The 15,881-nt window shown below is 32.3% G+C and overlaps 2 protein-coding genes across 4 annotated transcripts in view; one reads left to right on the top strand and one right to left on the bottom strand.

Annotated features, from left to right (window-relative positions):
• The window catches only part of LOC143046333 (solute carrier family 38 member 10-like), a 113,863-nt gene that overhangs the window by 64,466 nt on the left and 33,516 nt on the right, over positions 1-15,881 (bottom strand). The window lies entirely within an intron of this gene.
• On the top strand, positions 11,250-14,710 carry LOC143046331 (uncharacterized). Of its 3 annotated transcripts, none has more exons than XM_076219436.1 (2): positions 11,250-11,404; positions 13,013-14,710. In XM_076219436.1, the coding sequence occupies exon 2, from the start codon at positions 13,016-13,018 to the stop codon at positions 14,534-14,536; it is 1,521 nt and encodes a 506-aa protein (XP_076075551.1). In that variant the 5' UTR covers positions 11,250-11,404; positions 13,013-13,015; the 3' UTR covers positions 14,537-14,710. The 3 variants fall into 3 exon arrangements, with proteins under 3 accessions (XP_076075551.1, XP_076075553.1, XP_076075552.1); XM_076219438.1 differs by lacking the exon at positions 11,250-11,404 and adding an exon at positions 11,570-11,680; XM_076219437.1 differs by lacking the exon at positions 11,250-11,404 and adding an exon at positions 12,814-12,923.

The following is a 15,881-nucleotide window of genomic DNA, read 5'->3' as shown; positions in this document are numbered from 1 at the left end:
TTTGCGTAGTGTCATAAATTCAGCTAGGTGGTCTTGATTTCTTATTAGTGTTATCAGCGGTTGTAGCGGTTTCTTCTTCTCTTGCTCCTTCTCTTCTTGGACAGTGCCGAATCTTGATCATTTTCAGGAAAAGATCGGGAATCTTGGTATTGGTCTGTGGTATCATCCATGCTGTTGGTCGTAAGGTACAACGCAAGTGTGGCGGGGTGGATCCTTGCGGATGCAGGGGTTCACAGAATATAAAACAATAAAAATACTAGATTTGGCATATCAAAGAACCCCAATTATTCAATTTTTGATGAAATCAAACAAAGTTTAATTTTGGACCAACTTGAAAACTGGGCAAATAATCAAAAATTTAAAGTACATTTTTAGATTCAGCATATCAAAGAACCCCAAGGATTCAATTTTTGTTAAAATCAAACTAAGTTTAATTTTGGACCCTTTGGACCTTAATGTAGACCAATTTGAAAACGGGACCAAAAATTAAGAATCTACATACACAGTTAGATTCAGCATATCAAAGAACCCCAATTATTCAATTTTTGATGAAATCAAACAAAGTTCAATTTTGGACCCTTTGGGCCCCTTATTCCTACACTGTTGGGACCAAAACTCCCAAAATCAAAAGGAACCTTCCTTTTATGGTCATAAACCTTGTGTTTAAATTTCATAGATTTCTATTTACTTATACTAAAGTTATGGTGCGAAAACCAAGAATAATGCTGATTTGGGCCCCTTTTTGGCCCCTAATTCCTAAACTGTTGGGACCTCAACTCCCAAAATTAATCCCAACCTTCCTTTTGTGGTCATAACCCTTGTGTTTAAATATCATTGATTTCTATTTACTCATACTAAAGTTATTGTGAAAAAACCAAGAATAATGCTTATTTGGGCCCTTTTTTGGCCCCTTATTCCTTAACTGTTTGAACTAACACTCCAAAAATCAATCCCAACCTTCCTTTTGTGGTCATAAACCTTGCGTCAAAATTTCATAGATTTCTATTTACTTAAACTAAAGTAATAGTGCGAAAACCAAATAAATGCTTATTTGGGCCCTTTTTGGCCCCTAATTCCTAAAATGTTGGGACCAAAACTCCCAAAATCCATTCAAACCTTCCTTTTGTGGTCATAAACCTTGTGTTAAAATTTCATAGGTTTCTATTCACTTTTACTAAAGTTAAAGTGCGAAAACTAAAAGTATTCGGACAACGACGAAGACGGCGACGAAGCAGACGACAACGCCAATGTGATACCAATATACAACCAAAAATTTTTCAATTTTTGCAGTCGTATAAAATGGCAAAATTTCTTTAATCAAAGCGCTGTAATCGCTGAAGGCAGTTTACCAAAAACCAAGGCAACCGTAATTATGAAAACTATGGCAATGTTGCCTCAACATTAAACATTCATATATAGTACATTTATGTTTATCTAATGATTTAATTATTAAGGCAAATAATTTATATGTTATCAAGGTTTCAAAGTTTCAAAAGCAATGCATATATCAATGTACATGTATATTTTTTTTTATGGTGAGTCTGAAGTGGTACAAGTTCCCAATGATTGCAGTTGTTCTACTTGGTAGTTAACCGTGGTTTTATTTGACTGCTAGAAGTTCAAGTTGACTTAGTATGAACATGTAATAGTATGAATGGACTGGTTTCCCTGGAAAGAAAACTGAGTTTGTGTTCTATAGTACAAAAGTTATGAGACACGAATCAGACAAATGTTCACTACAACAAGGATCAAAGGTGAGGTCTGACTGACCTGCCCATAGTAAATGTAATGGTTTGTTATTTTGTCCCATACATATGAATATATATAATTTAGGGGTTGGGATCTCAACGGTTTTCAAGTTCTTAAACAGGTAGGGGTAGGCAGATGATTTAGGGGGCAGGGCCCCCCTTTTTGGGAAAAAAAAATTGGTTGCGTATATAGGGAATCACTGAAGCGTGACTGGAGCGGGCCCCTCTTAGGTCAGTCAGTGGGCCCCCACTTATGAAAATTTCTGGATCCGCCACTGGGGGTAGGGTGACCTAGGGACTTTCCCTACATTTCATTTTATTTGTTATATTGTCCCATACATGAATATATATGGTTTAGGGGTGGGGATCTCATTGGTTTCCAAGTTGTCCAACAGGAGGGGTAGGGTGACCCTTGGGTCTCCCCCTATATTTCATTTAATTAGTTATATTGGCCCATACATGAATATATATTGTTTTGGTGTGGGGATCTCGACCGTTTCCAAGTTCTAAAACAGGAGGGTTGGGGTGACCACTGGGACTTCCCCTATATTTCATTTGATTTGTTATATTGTCCCATACATGAGTATATATGGTTTAGGGGTAAGGATATTCACTATTTCCAAGTTCTCAAACAGGAGGGTGTACATTGACCTCAGGGACTCCCCTATCTTTCATTTGAATTGTTATATTGTCCCGTACATGAATATATATGGTTGAGGGGTGGCGATCTCAACTGGTTTCAAATTCTCAAACAGGAGGGGTGGGGTGACCCAAGGACTCCCCCTATATTTCATCTGCACCCCCCTTAAATTTGCAAAGCATGGGTTGTTCACAGCTTAATAAAGAATTTTCTGATAATTTTACCTCAAATTTTTTTAGCCTCGCTCTGCTCGGCACAAAATTTAAGTTTGCGCCCCTCCTAACCTAAAATTCTGGATTTGCCCCTCATATGGTTTAGGGGTGGGGAGCTTGACCGTTTCCAAGTCATCAAACAGGAGGGGGTTGAGTGGTCCAAATAATGCCACCTATATATCATATGATTTACTTACATTCAGTTATATATAATATAGTTGCATTATTTGTGAAAAGAAAGAAAGAAACTTTCAGCTACTTTAATTGACCCTTCAAAATTGAGAAAAACAAATAACCCTTCGAAATTGCAGTAATATGTTTACACTTTAAAAGCATCTTACATGCAATGTCATCATTTATCACTGATAAAGAAAATTCAGACTGTGATCATGAACATGTATATTGTTAGATATAGTGTTCCCAGCTGGCACGTTGTATTGGATTTTTAAATTAAAATTTGGCAAAAAGTAATTTTGAGTTTCTGTATAAAATATTTTTCTGCTTTTTCTTTCTTTTACATATATCTTTTGGTTTACAATTCTAGTGTTTATATTCATTTACCATTCATAGATGTATTTTTTCACCTGGCAAGTTGGAATTATTTTGTAATTTATCGCCAAACCCGGAATTACCCTTATCCGCTTCCGGAATCGGATCCGATATTGTAAAATTTTGTCTTCACGGCCGCCATTGTTGTGTGTTTACAATGTTGTTTTTGTCAATCAGATACGATTTTACTCGAATTTATACAATATTTGTCGGCGATTTTCTGTATAAAGCTAGCGGTTGAACAAAATGAACATCGCTGTCTTGAATAATAATGATAAAAATAAGTTTGTAGCTCGTTTAATTGGAGACTGGTGAACATGGTGAAAAGGTTTGCAAAGTAATTTCTTATTTTCTTTCAAGTGGAAGGTGACTACGTTGGGCGTAGCTAGAAACCAACTATCCTAGTCGAAATTCCGTTTGCAAAAGTGGAAGGTCGCGGACCTCGGACCACCGCTTATTTGCACACCTGCCTCCAAATTGAAAAGCTACGAAAATTTCTTTTTTTTTCTAATTTGAAATTGCCGCCAACAGCATGAACAGTTGAACTTATTATATAATAGACTACTGACGTAGTTGTACTACGTATTGATGACAAGCAATATTCCTACGACTTTTGCCATTTGGGAAATCTAAACTACTTGTCTTAAGAGATTTTCGGCGATTAAATATTTCATACAATTATTCTTTGACATCTTAGCTAAGAGCACAAGTCATAATGAACTACACAAGGATTCTTAATAAGCACTACTTCCTATGTGTAACTTTAAAACTTTTGGATAAATCGACGATCATTTAAGTTTTTTCTGGTCATATTTTTTGTAATCCAGAATAAAATGTATTAAAAAAGTGTTCAATTAGTTATATATAACATAGTAGCGAGCTAGATAATAACAATGGCAAGTATTTCAGCATTTATTGGGTAGAACACAAATCTAGGGTGCTCGCATAATGCAGCTTAACTGCATAAAAATAACCAATTGGGGGACCACAATCCAACAACCAGTTGTCTAATTCATCTGAAAATTCAGAGCAGATAGATATTAACTTGATAAACAATTTAAATGCTTGTCAGATTTGCTTTAAATGCTTTGGTTTCAAAGTTATAAGCCAAAATCTACATTTTACCCATATGTTCTATTTTTAGCCATGGGGGCCATCTTGGTTAGTTGGCCGGGTTACCGCACATATTTTTTTAACTAGATACCCTAATAATGATTGTGGCTAAGTTTGATCAAATTTAAGCCCAGTAGTTTCAGAGGAGAAGATTTTTGTAGAAGATAACAAAAAGGAGTAGGTTCAGTAAGACCCCTTTTTGGCCCCAAAATATAGCAGTTTTACAAAATTGTTAAAATGTAAGCCTTTAGTTATTTATTGGACAGTAGAATGCTTCTGCTACATAAATATGGGCTGTTTTTGACAATACAATGCACATAATTCGGTACTAGCACCATTAAGTCATGCTAAATTACTGAAATCCTCATAATTCTAGCATTTTAGTTAAATTTTAGACGCTTTTCGTGTAAAACGAAAGTGGCCGCATTCGTGTTCATCCTTAATATTGAAATGTAAGTTGTATTTTATGATAATACATAACATATATAAAGGTTGAGGATGAACACGGATGCGGCCACTTTCATTTTTACCAAAAATCATCTGAAAAGTGACATTTTTCGGCATATTAGGTAGATTTTTCATATTTGAGCTTGAATCGGATCGTTTTTAATGACTAATTCTGTTAAAATCTTTCACATAAACTAATTAATTCAAATAAAATAGACACTTAAGTGTTTAAAAAGTGGTCAAAATCTTTCGTCAGATGAACTTGAAATTTGAGGCCAAAATCGGTCCTTACCGGACCTACTCCTTTACAAAATCAAAGAGCTGATAGCTCTGAAGTGGAAGAAGGTGAATAAAAAGTAACTTGAATTACCATAAAAGCAGCCCCACTTACCCAGGCTGCTTTGTTCCATTATCGTTAAAATGTATTTTTTTTCTTCAAACAAGAAAAGGTCATAAGTACATGGATTTTCCATCCGTACAATCATTTTCTATGTTCAGTTGACTATGAAAATTAGGTAAAATCTTTAATTTGGCAGTAATTAAGAAGATCATATCAAGAGGAACACATGTGTACTAAGTTTCAAGTTGATTGGATTTCAACTTCATCAAAAACTACCTCGACCATAAACTTTATAACCAGAAGCAGGACGGACGGACAGACTAGAAAACATATTGCCCATAAATGGAGCATAAAAATAGTAAGACTTGTTACATACCTGCCAACTTTTGAAAGTTCCCATATGGGTTTTTACTGCACAACAATTTTAAAGGTTACAATTTTTAGCGACGTATTTTGCAAGATCTGGATTGTCTAGAAAAAGTGTCATATTTGTATGATGAACTTACATGCCTTTTCCTTAAGTCTGTTTGCATGATTCTAGTTATATATTAAATCGGTAGAAAAAATATACATGAAGCTAGCAGACCAGGGTTTATTTTCCAGATTAAGAATATTAGATGCTTGTTGAAATTTCCAATTTTGAATTATGCACAAAGATGGACCTTTAACAGGTTGGGAACACCACTCCAAATGAGGGTAACCTAACTGGAAGATCATCACAACTCACTGTAAAAAATGAACACAAAATAGAATTTTTCAATAAAATGCTGAAAATAGGCTTAAATTGCATTGCAAAAAACAAATATTTCATTAAATAAATTTAAGTAGAATATTCCTATGATATTCCTTTTCATATTGGATACAAATTTTATTGAGTCTACTGCAGACACTTTGTAGTCAAAGTGTTTCAACTGAGGTACTACACAGGCGTCAAAAGGCTTCATTATGGAGTAAAGGGGGTTGCGTCAAAAAGCGTCATTATGGAGGAAAGGGTTAAGTACTGAATGGTCAAAACATCATGTTTTTTTATCGACATAAATTTTGTCATAAATGTAACCAAATGATGTAGAAATTGTGTTTTTTCTTCAAATTTCCATCAAATTGTAATGTTTATAGTTCCATTATTGCCTCTCTATTTGAATAAAATAAAATAATAAGAAGAATCTGTTTCTTGTTTTGTTTTGTTTTTGACAAATGATTGTTCACTGCTAGCAAATGAATCATTATATTTTTATATCTTATCTGTATATATTTTTGTTCATGTCTTCATCTCCTTATCATTTGTAAATGTATAGACAAATAAGAAAGAAATAAGCTCCACATGTATATTTTTTTTTTTTTTTTTTTTTTTTTTTTTTTTTTTTTTTTTTTTTTTTTTTTTTTTTTTTGCAACATCGTAAATTAATTATAAAAAAATTCTGTTGTAAACAAAATTATAATATAAACTTCAATTTAATCCTTGAAAGGAGGTCTAGATTGCTAAAATAATTTATAAATTTTAATTTTTTTATTTGTCCAAAATCATTTAAATTCATTTAATCAACATCCTTTTATGATTATTTGATTAAAATATTAATCATTTATAGTCTTTTTACAATTTACATTTTTAAAAGCAAAATAACTGAAAACCGGATAAAACAAAGGGAAGTAACAAAAAAGTATTTCAATATTCCCAATACACATCGTTTTGATAACACAACGGCAGTTAGCCGGAGGTAAACATCGTTGATTACCAGTATGTTTGACACCCAAGCTGTCAAGTGAAGCCATATAATTATACATCTTCTTTGATGTTCAGGTAAAATTTAACACAGGTGTCAATTACACCCGTACAGTAGTAAGAAATGATCAAATATGGCGTCTGAAAAATTTCATACACGGGAGTTTTTTCTCCAGAAACGGGAGGTTCACATGTATGTTACGAAGGGCATCTAATTCACATGACAAAGGAAAACCATGAATAAAGACAACGTTTTATATATCCTTTTTATTTATATAAAAACAAAATCTTCTTGTCTGCAGGATTGCAAATTCGTAACTTCAAGGGCGAACTTGTAAACAGGGCGAGTTGTCCCGATACCAAATTCACGCATGCGTAATACAAATATCTACAGTTAAAACATCCTGTTACAAGTAAACAAATAACGTTCATGTGGATGAGATGAAATCTAATAATTTACATAAATAAAAGGATCATATTTACGATAGTGATTGTTTTACAATCATAATTTACAAATTAAATGATTCAGATGCCTAATCATGTGTAAAAATCGGTGTCAGGAATCTAAGTTGTTTTGAAATTGTAATACACGAAATGAATGCGGCATACGGAGACTCAATGCCAATGGTCAGCCCCTTAAGTCTTCAGAAGACTTGACGTCTTCTTCCACTAAAAATGGTAAAAAATGACTATAAAGGGCAATAACTCCTTAAGGGGTCAACTGACCATTTTGGTCATGTTGACTTATTTGTAGATCTTGCTTTGCTGAACATTATGATCATGATGATGTTTACAGTTTATCTCTATCTATAATAATATTCAAAATAATAACAAAAAACTGCAAAATTTTCTTAAAAATTACCAATTTAGTGGCAGCAACCAAACACATTTTTTAAACTAGATACCCCAATGGTGATTGTGGCCAAGTTTGGTTAAATTTAACCCTTTAAAGTTTCAGAGGAGAAGATTTTTGTAAATGTTAACAGATGATGATGACGACGACGACGACGACGACGGACGCAAAGTGATGAGAAAAGCTCACTTGACCCTTTGGGCCAGGTGAGCTAAATAGTGTGAGGTAAATTGTATTGTTTGTCCAGTATCTCATGTCCGTTAAAATACACTTAGAAATAATAATAAAAAAAAACATAAACATCTCCCTTTTCTAAAAACTCCTTGGAGAAGACATACCATTTGAAAGAAACGGAAAAGATAAAAATACATGTAGTGATCCATCTTTTTTCTTCGTCTGTAAGCACGCTGCTGCAGCCTACACTTTTAATGTGTAATCGAGACATCTTTAGTATCTTTAAACTACTGCAAATTGTCAAAATGGCTTTCAAAAAGGTGCAACCACTTAATTTCAAAAACGGGGAAGGGGTATTTTTTTTCTGTCACAGATTTTTTTTTCGCGTGAACGTTTTTATTCAATTTTTTTCCCTGCCAGCAATCAAATATCATTTTTCAATATTTAACACTGTAATGTATGTGGAAACTCTAGATTAACACTGTAATGTATGTGGAAACTCTAGATTAACACTGAAATGTATGTGGAAATGTATGTGGAAACTCTAGATTAACACTGTAATGTATGTGGAAACTCTAGATTAACACTGTAATGTATGTGGAAACTCTAGATTAACACTGAAATGTATGTGGAAACTCTAGATTAACACTGAAATGTATGTGGAAACTCTAGATTAACACTGAAATGTATGTGGAAACTCTAGATTCAGAATAATTATTTTTATCATCTCTATGACCAGAACATTTTTTTTTTTTTTAAATCAAATGGTCGTTCCCTTACTGCTAGAAAAGTTGTCCGTTCTACGTAATGAACATTTAAATGACACATAGTTTTATACAAGTGTGAACAAATCTTATGTACAGGTAATTAAACAAGGTGTATAGATGTGAACAAATTTAATGTGAAACCAGTGTACATTACATTGCACTAAATGTAAACATGTTTACTGTACATGGCGTTTGGTGTGAACAGGGCCTAAGATTTCTTTTATAATGAGTTTAACTGTGCATATTGCTATGCGTTTCTTTATTCTACATATATAGATCTCACAAAACATGTGTAACATAGCAGCATTTTTGAACCTGTTCCAAGTCAGGGACCTCTGGCCTTTGTTAGTATTGTATGTTTTTTAATTTTAGTTCATTTATATGTTTTGGAGTTTAGTATGACATCTATTATTTTATTTAGGGGCCAGCTGAGGACCACCTCTTTGTGCAGGTTTTTCTCACTGTGTTGAAGACCCATTGTTGGCCTTCAGCTGTTGTCTGCTCTTTGGTTGGGTTGCTGTCTCTTTGACATATTCACCGTTTCCATTATCAAATTTATTAACTGTACTTTTAAACGAGCATATTTGATAGGCTTGGTTCTTCATTTAGCATTTCCAATTTGGTTCAAAACTATATCCATGCATTGCTAGTGAAAGATTGTCCGTGTTAAGGCAAAACTTTGTATGCGAAATATTAAAATTTCTTAGCTTTTCTGAATCTGTACACTATACCGATTAAAAATTGATGTCTTACTTTAGTGAAACTAAAGCTCTTTTTCTATGTTTCGTAGTATTTGCATTTTGGCCAGTGTGGCAAACAGTTTAACTTGCAAATTCCAAAAATATTCTGTATCACATGTTCATCAGTTTTATAAAGAAAATGAATCATAAAATAGGGTTTCTTTTGAATAAATAGAATAAAAACTATGAAATAAGCATGTATAAAGTTACTTAAAATATATTTTGTGCCTAGTATTATATGAACTAACATGACTAAGTTATAGCTGAGTTGAGAAAAATATTGAAATCGTGTTTTTCTTAGGAATGGCACTTGTACTGTTTTGACTATAAAAAGTACCAAATATATAATATAATGAATACAAATTTATGTTACTCTGATCAGTAGTAAATGTCAAAGTTGAAAAAATCTACACTTTTCATGTGCAACTGTTGGTTCCAAATATATGAGAGATTGAATAAAAATATCATGACGTCGCAAAAAAGATGAATAACTTCAATATTCGCATAGAGTCTGGTTTTCTTATATCTGGTTGCTATGTACAAATCTGTAACATTTGCATTAAATACCAAACTGATGGTTTTAAATTGATGTATACATGCCGTACAATATTTTTCAAAATCATTTTACTCCATTCGCTAACATATTTCTATGCTAAAACATCAATATGTTGTTACATGTATTTGTTTGTCCCTTTAAGGGTGAAATCATCAGTTTTTTTCTATGACGTCATATTTTTAGGGACCATGCATAAGTGACCCTTAGTGGTGGACTGATTAATAAAGATACTTGTATAAAACTAGATATCACTGGAATCAGAATGTTCTCTAGTTTATAATGGAATAAAAATAATGTGTATTTTTAATATATTAAAAATAATCTGACAAACAATATTCCTACGACTTTTGCCATTTGGGAAATCTAAACTACTTGTCTTAAAAAAATTTCAGCGATTAAATATTACATACAATTGTTCTTTGCCATCATAGCCACAAGCACAGGCCTTAATAAACTGAACAAGGATTCCTAATGAGCACTACTTCCTATGTTCAACTTCAAAACTTTTGGTTGATTCGACGATCAAGTTTTTTCTGGTCCTATTTTTTTGTAATCCAGAATTAAAAGTATTAAAAAAGTGTTCAATTAGTTATATATAACATAGTAGCCAGCTAGATAATAACTTTTTTTCTGGCCACAAAAGTAGTTCATTGACTAAGGGCAGCTACTGGTGTGCCTACCAATCCTTCATTGGTACACATAGGGCATGGTTGAGAAATTGATTTTAAATAACACTCTACTCATTTCAGCATTTTGACCCACCCCGAGCTCCTTACAAAGAATATCCTCATGAATGTGAGTGATAAACATTCATGTTGCTTCTGACAAGTCCTAATTCCATTTTGTTATCATTAAAATTATATGTTGCTATGATTTTGTAATAAAATAAAATTTCTCATTTTTGTTGCTAAACTTTTTTGGCTCAGTATAGATCTTATAATACTAATCCTAAAAATTACTTGTTTACATATATTGGTCTATAACAGTTTTGAAGATAATCATCCAGTTATGTCAAAATGTATACATAATGCAGGTATATCAACTCAATTAAAAAAAAACAATAGAAATTACAAATGTATTCAATTACAAAAATAATTTTAATCTGACCATGACCTTTTTCATATTTGTTGCAATGCTAATCAATTTTGCTGTTTCTGCCTTTATGTGAAATTATTCAAGTTATTTTTAATTAATAAGTAAACTTTGAACATTTGGCTGCGTAAAAATAAAATAAAAATTTATTAAATAGAAATTTCAAATGTAATTAAATACATAAATAGAAAAGAAAAAGTTTTGAACTTTTAATTATTGTAAAGCAACAAAAAAAACATTAGCAAATACGTTTAAATCTATTTTAAATTATGATTATAATCAGATATCATATTTTGACGTAACTCAGTCCTTTAAATGTTTACTGGTTACCTAGATCAGGTATAGACATGTCTTAATTATCTTCCTGGTACAGAGACATTTATGGGAACAGACACAGAAAAGAAAGTAAAATTAAATACAAACAGATGAAGTGATATTTACCTAAATCAACAGGTACAATTTATATTTCTATTTTGGGTATTAAGTGTTTGTACAACTAATATTGTTAATGTAATATTATTGGAGAATATTGTACAAAGTGAAATGAGGGGTAATATTCCTATGATAATTATTTCCCTTAGATAATTTGTTACTGTCATATATATGTATCTATTAAACAGTTCACATAATAATGATTGATTGATTGGTGTTAAACACTATTGTGCTATTATGTGGAGGTCAGTTTTTATTGGTTGAGGAAGCCAGAGTGTCTAAGAAGCACCACCTTAGGTAGGAAAACTGACAATCCTCAGTCAATTTAAAGATTAGAGTCACATAATAATGAAAATGAGTACTAAGTTAATGTGACAACACAAAATACATCAAAGGCATATCTTCTAATTGATTATCAAGGCATTATGTATACACTGGTATACTGTGACATTGAATTCTAGTGTGGAGGTCAAACATACTGACTCAAGCTGGACGAGCTTTCCATTATCTTAATTTTACATTCACTTAACCTAAAGTTGATTTTACATTCACTTTACTTAAAGTTAATTATAATGTACAAACATATAAAAATTCAAGGTAAATCACCTTTAAGTTACATAGTTATTGACACAATAGAAGTCTTTTCTACAGTAATTGATTATGAGGGCAATCATCAACTTAAAGTTAATTATAATGTACAAACATATAAAAATTCAAGGTAAATTACCTTTAAGTTACATAGTTATTGACACAATAGAAGTCTTTTCTACAGTAATTGATTATGAGGGCAATCATCAACTTAAAGTTAATTATAATGTACAAACATATAAATATTCAAGGTAAATTACCTTTAAGTTACATAGTTATTGACACAATAGAAGTCTTTTCTACAGTAATTGATTATGAGGGCAATCATCAACTTAAAGTTAATTATAATGTACAAACATATAAAAATTCAAGGTAAATCACCTTTAAGTTACATAGTTATTGACACAATAGAAGTCTTTCTACAGTAATTGATTATGATGGCAATCATCAACTTAAAGTTAATTATAATGTACAAACATATAAAAATTCAAGGTAAATCACCTTTAAGTTACATAGTTATTGACACAATAGAAGTCTTTCTACAGTAATTGATTATGAGGGCAATCATCAACTTAAAGTTAATTATAATGTACAAACATATAAAAATTCAAGGTAAATCACCTTTAAGTTACATAGTTATTGACACAATAGAAGTCTTTCTACAGTAATTGATTATGAGGGCAATCATCAACTTAAAGTTAATTATAATGTACAAACTTATAAAAATTCAAGGTAAATCACCTTTAAGTTACATAGTTATTGACACAATAGAAGTCTTTTCTACAGTAATTGATTATGAGGGGGCAATCATCAAGTTTCACAAATATCATTTAACTATTTAAACTTACCCATGTGGAATGTACCAAATTGGCTTATAACATGTGATTTGTACATGTTTAGGTCTAATTGACCCATACAGTGTCAACACTTATAGAGATGACTGGACATTGTGGTAAGTTAAATAACTATGATTTTTACATTTTTTTGGCCTATAACTGTGGATAGTACTAAGAATGATAAATAACTTTTCTATATGTTTAGGTCATGGCATCCAGTAAACCTAGCCAAGCTATCAAACCAGAATGTGACAAACATGGTCAAGACCTCATTTTGTACTGTCCCTGTCATTTAATGCCTTGTTGTGATGAATGTATTTCCACCAGCCATTCGAAATGTACGGGAATAAAAAGTTTAGCAGGTGTCGTGGATAAAACAAAAATTGAAAATTCCAAGGAATCTGTAGAAACAAACATAAATTCTATCTTAAATCTATTGGGAACATTAATCAACAACAAATCTAAAAACATCAAAAGAGGAGAAAATCAGTGTGCTAGTATAAAGCAATCAATTAAAGGAATTAGACAGGAAATAAACAAACATTTAGACCACCTGGAGAAGAAGTTATGCCAAGAAACAGATATTATTTGGAATCAGGAAAAATCTAAGGCAACTGATTTCATTTCTGAAATTGAAGGGGAAAAGAAAAATTTGAAAGAAATAAAAGAACAATTACAAACAGTCACTTCACAAGCTTCTAAACTCCAATCATTTCTTGGTGTACATCAAATTGAACAACAAGTACACCAATGTCAAAGATATGTTGAAGATCTGGATGATGATGAGAGGACCAAAGAAGTTGACATCAAAATGAAGCAAAATGATGAAATAGAAAAGATACTGAGCAAGTTAGAATCATTAGAATCCTTAGGAGAAGTCATTGTTATAAAGACAGAAGCAGCCATGAAAATAGAAATAAGTGTGGGAACAGAACCACAAGTACCATTACACGAACAATCCAACATAAACAGCATGACAATGAATATAGAGACAAAGATAGAGATCAATATAAAGAAGTTCATTAATGACATGATTTGTCTGATGGATGGAAGAGTTATAGTAGTGGAAGATGGTGGTAAAGTTTACCTACTTACTTCTGATGGTAAACTACAGAAACAGTTACCTATACCTGGTGGAGCCAGGAGTGTCACACAGATCAATCAGAACACTATAGCCATAACTTATCCTAATAAGAAAGCCATTAAAATCTTCAATATGGAGAATGAAACAGTTACCAAAGTTATCACATTAGACAACCGATGCCATGGTTTATCATTCTCCAATGGTTCTATGGCTGTAGCTTTGTTTGGTGGTGAAATCCGTATTATAGACTTGGAAGGAAATACACTGAAGTCAATACAGGTTGACAGTAAATCAACACTGCGTTACCTTGTTTACTGTAATGACCGAGTAATCTATAGTGACATTCTAGGTAATGCAGTATACTGTGTGGATGAATCAGGTAAACAGATCTGGAAATATACACAGGATTTAGAAGGACCAGAAGGACTTTGTACAGATAGTTATGGTAACATTATTGTAGCAGACTATTACTCTAAGAGAATAATAGTAATATCAAAAGATGGACAGAATAGTAAAGTACTGGTCAGTAAAGAGGATGGACTGAGGGATCCTCAGTGTATTTGTTTTAAACATAATCAGTCTTCAGGTTTTATTTGTGATTACCTTGGCAATAAGTTGGCAAAATTCAATTTATCTAATGGATAACATAAACACTAATGAATCTTGTGATAAAACATCCTGGTGAAAGAAATATTACAAATACATATTTGGTGTGAAGTTTAAATATTGTGTTATTTGGTTACAGCCTTATCAATGTCCACATCATATATACTTGTACTTGTTATTATCTAATGATCAAATAAAATATCCTTATCAGGGGCGGATTTAGGCGGGGGCGGGGCGGGCATGCGCCCCCTAAAATTTGCAAAGCATGGGTTGTCCGCACTTAATAAGTATTTGAAGAGACGACGAAAGCTAGCCTAATGTCGTTGCATTCAATCTGTTTTAATATTCAAACAAGTATTACTATATAAAACAGTAATTTAACAGAATTATTTAACGTGATTACTAATCAACTGACCTATTGTTTATTTAAGTTCTATAAACATGTTACACTTCAAAGGAAGGTGTCAAATGCGGTACTGTGTTTAATGACAAATATCATAGGCTTTCAGCAGTTAGAATAAAACAATTGTTTTTGTAGTTTTAATAAAACATTGTATTTGTAGTTTTAATAAACAATTTCTTTGATAATCGAAGTTCAAAAACATCCTTTCATCATTCACTTTCCCAGGAAGAAGGTGGAAGTGCCCTACCCCCTATTTGGGTTATTTCATCATGGCATGACCAAGAAAGCAGTCTAAGTTAGATTCTTTCTTAAGGAAAGATAAAGATTATGGTTCAAGCGAGAGGTTAGTTTGTTAATTTGACTCATTATTTAATATCTCTGTGACAATATATGATTCTCACTTGCAACATATAAATTTTGCCGAAGCATGCATAAACGGTCAAGGACCAAACCCGTAGGTACTACAGTATTACATGGGATCCCAAGAAAATAAGCACAATTTTTTAAGGATCTAAGGGTAATAAATAAATTACTAGAGTGACTATTTACTTTTGAATAATTACGTGAACTAGCTTTGATTTTAGTGGTTAGTGGCCAATTTTTTTTTTACAGTATGTAAAAAGTCTAGCACGACCTCCGAAAATAGAACAAAAATAAAAACACATATTATGAATTGACAAATAAATTGTACCAGTTATAATTTTCGTTTTCAAAATCTTATATTGGTCAGATGAGCTATCGTCATTTGCTTTGTCGCACTTTGCGTCTGTCGGTCCGCCTGTCTATCTGTCAACTCTTCACATTTCCTTCCTCTTAACCAAGAAATTGAAGTTTGGCAGGGCTAGTGGTTATGGAGAGTTAAAGTAATTTTAAAGTTAACCGATTTAATTCCACATTATTGAAACCATGTACAGTTGGCTTAGACACATCGACTTTGTGCAAAACAAGAGATAATTATTTTTGTGGAAACCCTGTATCTCT

Source organism: Mytilus galloprovincialis, chromosome 9 (genome assembly GCF_965363235.1).
Source record: "Mytilus galloprovincialis chromosome 9, xbMytGall1.hap1.1, whole genome shotgun sequence".
Classification (NCBI taxonomy): domain Eukaryota; kingdom Metazoa; phylum Mollusca; class Bivalvia; order Mytilida; family Mytilidae; genus Mytilus; species Mytilus galloprovincialis.
Note: the sequence above shows the minus strand (reverse complement) of the source record. Positions and strands in the feature narration are given on the sequence as shown.